Source organism: Phalacrocorax aristotelis, chromosome 6 (genome assembly GCF_949628215.1).
Source record: "Phalacrocorax aristotelis chromosome 6, bGulAri2.1, whole genome shotgun sequence".
NCBI lineage: Eukaryota > Metazoa > Chordata > Aves > Suliformes > Phalacrocoracidae > Phalacrocorax > Phalacrocorax aristotelis.
In genome coordinates, this window is record NC_134281.1 from 60,697,860 (window position 1) to 60,700,576 (window position 2,717).

At 62.6% G+C, this 2,717-nt stretch overlaps 1 protein-coding gene across 1 annotated transcript; it reads right to left on the minus strand.

Annotated features, from left to right (window-relative positions):
- Positions 1-488: 488 nt before the first annotated feature.
- Positions 489-1,583, minus strand: GPR88 (G protein-coupled receptor 88). The gene has a single exon (XM_075098244.1). It carries the CDS (start codon positions 1,581-1,583, stop codon positions 489-491), a length of 1,095 nt encoding a protein of 364 aa, XP_074954345.1.
- Positions 1,584-2,717: the final 1,134 nt, after the last annotated feature.

Below are 2,717 nucleotides of genomic sequence, written 5' to 3' on the forward strand. Positions count from 1 at the left end.
GATTTCTAAATCCACCGCTTTTAGCTGGAGTCCTGCGCGGGAGCTGAGGGAGCTGAGGCGGGGAGCGGGGCTGAGGGAGCTGAGGGACCGGGGTGATGGAGCTGAGGGAGCTGAGGCGGGGAGCAGGGCTGAGGGACCGAGGCGAGGGAGCTGAGGAAGCAGGGAGAGGGAGCGGGGCTGAGGCGGGGAGCTGACGGGCGGGAGACCCCCGGCCCAGCGCCCGTCCCGCCGCGCCGGAGCCGCGGGCCGGTGCGGTGACAGAACGAGCGGGAAAGGGGCAACAGGGAAGGTATAGAGGGAGGCGGGGGTCCGAGGCGCCGGGGTGGCAGCAGCACGGGGGCCGGGCCCGGCTCGGCTCCCTGAGGTGAGGCGGCCGCCGGCGGAGCGGCCTGAGGGGACGCGGCCGTTCCCGCCCGCCCGGCGGCGTGGCCGCGGGCTGCCCGGGGTCCCTCGGGCTGCCCGGGGTCCCTCGCCGTCCCCGCGGCCCCTCAGCGCGGCGCGGCTGCGGCGCTGGCGCTGCCCACCGTGCCCCGGCGCCGCGGCAGCTGCGGGCAGGGCGGGGCGGCGGAGGCAGCGGAGGGGCCGGCGGCAGCGGCGGGGCGCGGGGCGGCGGTGGGTCCCTCGGCGCGGGGCAGGACGGAGCGGGCGGCCCGGCGGAACTCCTCGCTGCGCCACGTGTAGAGCAGCGGGTTGAGGGCCGAGAGGGAGCAGAGCAGCAGCCAGCTGGCGGCCTGCAGCGCCGGCGGCGCCGGCCGCAGGAAGAAGCCCAGAAGGCTCACCCAGACGAGGGGCTGGGTGCCCAGCAGGAAGACGCAGCAGAGGAGCAGGACGGAGACGCTGCTGAGGCGGCGCTGGGCGCGGCGCGGCGGCGGCGGGGCGGCGGGGAAGGGCAGCTGGTGCAGGAGGTGGAAGTTGAGGACGCTGACCCGCTTGGCGCTGCCCCGCACCCGCCGCACGATGCCCAGGTAGCAGTGGAGCAGCAGCGCGGTCTGGCCCAGGAGGGCCAGGGCGAGGAGCAGGGCGGTGTAGCGAGGCCCGCTGTCCGTCTGCCGCGGGGGCGGCTGCTGGGCAGAGCCCGGGGTCCAGAGCCCCGGCAGCAGCGGGAGCAGGAGCAGGGCGAGGGCCCAGGAGAGCCCGATCATGCAGCCCGTGTGCCTCCGCTGGTAGAGGGCCTGGTACGCGCTGGGCAGCTTGGTGATGAGCACGTACCTGTTGAAGGCCACCAGCAGGTGAGAGGCCAGCGAGACGGTGAGGCCGAGGCCCAGGAGCCCCCCCCGCAGCAGCCGGTACTCGGCCGAGCCGATGGAGGAGGAGTTGGGGGGCAGCAGCCCCAACACGGCCTCCTGGGGCATCCACAGGGCGCACACGCTTAGGTCCGCTGCGCAGCCGTTCACGATGAAGGCATTGCTGGTCGTCTGCAGCTTCTTGAAGGAGAAGACTAAGTAGATGACCATTACATTGGATAAAGTCCCTGAGATGGCTAAGACCGCATAGAGCAGTGACAGGAAGATGCGGGTCCCGGAGGAGTCCTCCCAGAGCAGCAGCAGAGGCGAGCTAGCACTCCAGGAAGAGGCGTTGGGCATCTCGCTGAACGCAGCTCAGTTCTGACTTCTCCCTGTAAATCCCATCCTCATCTGGGTCGGAAGATCCTGCTCGGCAGGAGTCCCCCCGCCAAGCACAAGGGAGGACGTGCAGCTGAGGGACTCTCGGGCAGGTTTCAGTCATACAAGCTGCCAGGTCCGGAAAGCGCAGTTCGCAGTAAGCATCCAAAGAGCAGCAGCGTCCAAGGCAGGCAGGTAGCGAGAGATCCCACAGACGGTAGCTAGCGAAGGTGGGTCCATAGGGAGCAGATGGCTGTTAGCAGACCAGAGCACGACTGAGGATTCTGTAGCTGTGAAAATGCCAAAAGCAGCAGCACCTTGCAATCGGCAGCAGGAACGGCAGCAACTGATACAAAGCTTTGCAGTTTCTCCTGTGCCACAGTACGTACACTGTATATCATTCCAGGAAGATTCAGCCCTTCCACTCTTCATGAATTATTCAGCAGATTTTCAACTTGTTAAATCAAGAAGAAAAAAAAAAAACCCAAACCCTATCATGCTCCAGAAATACTGCAACTACAGTCTGACTCTTTTCTCTCTGCCTTACCCGTTTCCTGGTCTAACCCATTTACACAACTTCCATTTGCAGCAAGCTTTCAAACCGGTATCAGTCACTTCTGTCTGAAATGCAATCCATTTACTGTAGAAACTCCTCTGCTAGATGCTCACTTAAACTGATTTTTTTCTCATCTTATTTTTGTTAAGAGAAAGCGCACTGTGCTTCTGCAGGCTTCAAGTTAATTTTAGAACTGGTCTATAACAATATACTTTCCAAATGAAATCTTTCAAACATGATAGATACGCAGATCCTTGGTGAGACAGTACTTCTTATTTGAGGAAGCTGGTCCTCGATCTACATATTCTGCATTTCTTCATAAAACTCAGCCCGTCTCAGCCCGCAGGAAATCCCGCATCACCCACCTGCCGGAGGCAAATGCTGGTGCCAGAAAGAACACAGATAAACCAGAACCAGCAGCGTAGCGTCTCACACCACAATTAATTCCGTGCACGAGTTCCCGCAGAGGTGAATGACAGGTTCTTGGGCGGACTAAAAGCTGGTTGAAGAGTAGGGCTTAACAGTCCCTTCCCCAGTGGAGGAGTTAGCAGTGGGATTCT

What these genes read in the sequence shown, in the direction of transcription:
- GPR88 (XM_075098244.1), bottom strand. Translation starts at nt 1,583, where the DNA reads ATGCCCAACGCCTCTTCCTGGAGTGCTAGCTCGCCTCTGCTGCTGCTC.